This window comes from Dendrobium catenatum, unplaced genomic scaffold (assembly GCF_001605985.2).
Source record: "Dendrobium catenatum unplaced genomic scaffold, ASM160598v2 fragScaff_scaffold_313, whole genome shotgun sequence".
NCBI lineage: Eukaryota > Viridiplantae > Streptophyta > Magnoliopsida > Asparagales > Orchidaceae > Dendrobium > Dendrobium catenatum.
In genome coordinates, this window is record NW_021318775.1 from 652,770 (window position 1) to 655,064 (window position 2,295).

Below are 2,295 nucleotides of genomic sequence, written 5' to 3' on the forward strand. Positions count from 1 at the left end.
CCCTCCCTCTTCTCTCTCCTGCTTTATTCTAACTATAACATTTAAAATTTGATTTTTAAAAATATGATTTATTTTATTTGATCTATAATCTCAAATATATTTAAAAAAGGCTAAGCTCATAGAATAACGCTGGTTGGTAGTTGGAGATGGCCACAAATTACCAAAGTCACCAATTTGTGGAGTCCGCCAATTGAAATTTGACGAGTTCTCTGAATGACCTCATATCAACCCTTAAAACTTTTGCTTTCTCAAATTAAAGCTTCATTTTTTGAGAGCTCTGAGCTTCTTCATGGAGCTGTTTCATTTCAACTTCACTGTCTTGCTTCTGTTGCTTCTCTTTTTGGAGATTTTCTTGATCATCTGCGATGCTGCTGGCCGATGCCTTGAAGAAGAGAACTCAACACTTCTGCAGCTAAAGAGAGGTTTTATGATTGGAGATTTAGAGACATGGCAGCCAGGAACAGACTGTTGCATCTGGGAGGGCGTGACATGTGATGAATATGGAAGGATCATTGTCCTCAACCTAAGGTTTCGATTCATCATCGGTACAATCGATCCTAGCCTATTCAATCTCACATCATTAGACACTCTCAATCTTGCCTACAATAATTTTGATGGAATTGCTATTCCGGACCAAGGGTGGGATAGGCTTGTTAATCTTTCAAGCCTTGATCTTTCTTATGCTGGATTTGTTGGGAAGGTTCCTACTAGTATCTCTCGCTTGAAAAAATTGAATTTCCTCGACCTCTCTTGCACTTTAAAGAATTCTCTAGCTATTAATCCGATGATTTTACAAAATATGAGCAGTCTAAAGGAGCTTCATCTTGACAATGTAAATGTCTCATCATATCGGTATGAATGGTGTGGTGTTCTGGTCAATTCCACCCCTGTACTTGAGGTGTTGAGCATGAATAGATGCTCCCTCTTCGGTACCATTTGTTCCTCTCTACCCATGCTCCATTTTTTATCCTTTATCGATTTTGGACATAATAATTTAGACTCTAATATCCCTGATTCATTTGCCAATTTTTCATCCTTATCTAAACTTTTCCTACAAGGTAACAATTTCAAAGGGTTTTTTCCTACGAAAATCTTTAAACTGAGAAATTTGAAAGTTCTTGACATCTCATATAATCCATTGCTTTCCGTTCATTTTCTTGATTTTCCAGAGTATAGTAATTTAAATTCTTTGTCAACTTCTAATACCAATTTCTCAGGCAATTTACCTGATGCAATAGGCAAGTTCAAGTTTTTAGCATATTTAGACCTCTCATGTTGTCAATTCTATGGTACAATTCCAGCTTCGATTTGGAATCTATTAGGGCTAATGTTCTTGGATTTATCACATAACAATTTCAATGGAGTTGTGGGGTTTGAGTTCCCCTCCAATACCATTTCACAATCTCATTTATTTTGGCTTTCTCTTGCAAATAATAACCTTATTGGAGAAATCGCACCATTCATATGCAGCTTAACCAGACTCAAGATGCTTGATTTATCTAAAAACAAGCTAAATGGTACTATTCCATCATGTTTGCTAGAAGATGGAATTGATCTTCGTGTGTTAAATCTTGAAGGAAATCAACTTCATGGAGCCATACCTCATGGAATTAGTCAAAAATGTAAGCTGAAAATAATAAATATGAGAGATAACCAATTAGAGGGATTGCTTCCCAGGTCTCTATCTAATTGTCGATCACTTAAAGTTTTGGACTTGGGGAATAACAACATGAAGGACACATTTCCTTATTGGTTAGGAAATATGTCTTATCTAAGTATCCTTGTTCTAAGATATAATAAGTTCTATGGGTTAATTGGACCTCCTGGTGGAAGCTATAAAACAAGTTATGCTTTTCCTATGATGTATGTATTTGACATCTCTTCAAATAACTTTAGTGGAAATTTAGATGCAAAGTGCTTCAGCAGTTTTAGGAGAATGATGATTAATGAGATAATTATAAACCCAATTGGTTATACATATATGGTCACCACCATGATTAAGGGGCAACTAATGACTTTAGAAAATTATTATGCAATTTTAATAGATTTTTCCAATAATCATTTTGAAGGAGAGATCCCTTCAATTATTGGGCAACTTGTCTCTCTCCAAGTACTAAACTTGTCACAAAACAATTTGTCTGGTGAAATTCCTCCAGAATTAGGAAATTTGGTACATCTCGAGTCATTAGATCTTTCAAGGAATTACCTTTCTGGTAAAATTCCTCAGAAATTTGTTTCTTTACATTTTTTGTCATATTTAAACCTCTCCTACAACAAGTTGGTTGGAATAGTTCC

General features: G+C 35.3%; 1 protein-coding gene across 1 annotated transcript in view; it reads left to right on the plus strand.

Annotated features, from left to right (window-relative positions):
* Positions 1-289: 289 nt before the first annotated feature.
* LOC110092689 (receptor-like protein 7) overlaps positions 290-2,295 on the plus strand; it is a 5,025-nt gene continuing 3,019 nt past the window's right edge. Inside the window, exon 1 of the mRNA XM_020817338.1 lies at positions 290-1,677. Within this exon, the coding sequence (XP_020672997.1) occupies positions 290-1,677 (1,388 nt within the window). The remainder of the gene's footprint in view (positions 1,678-2,295) is intronic.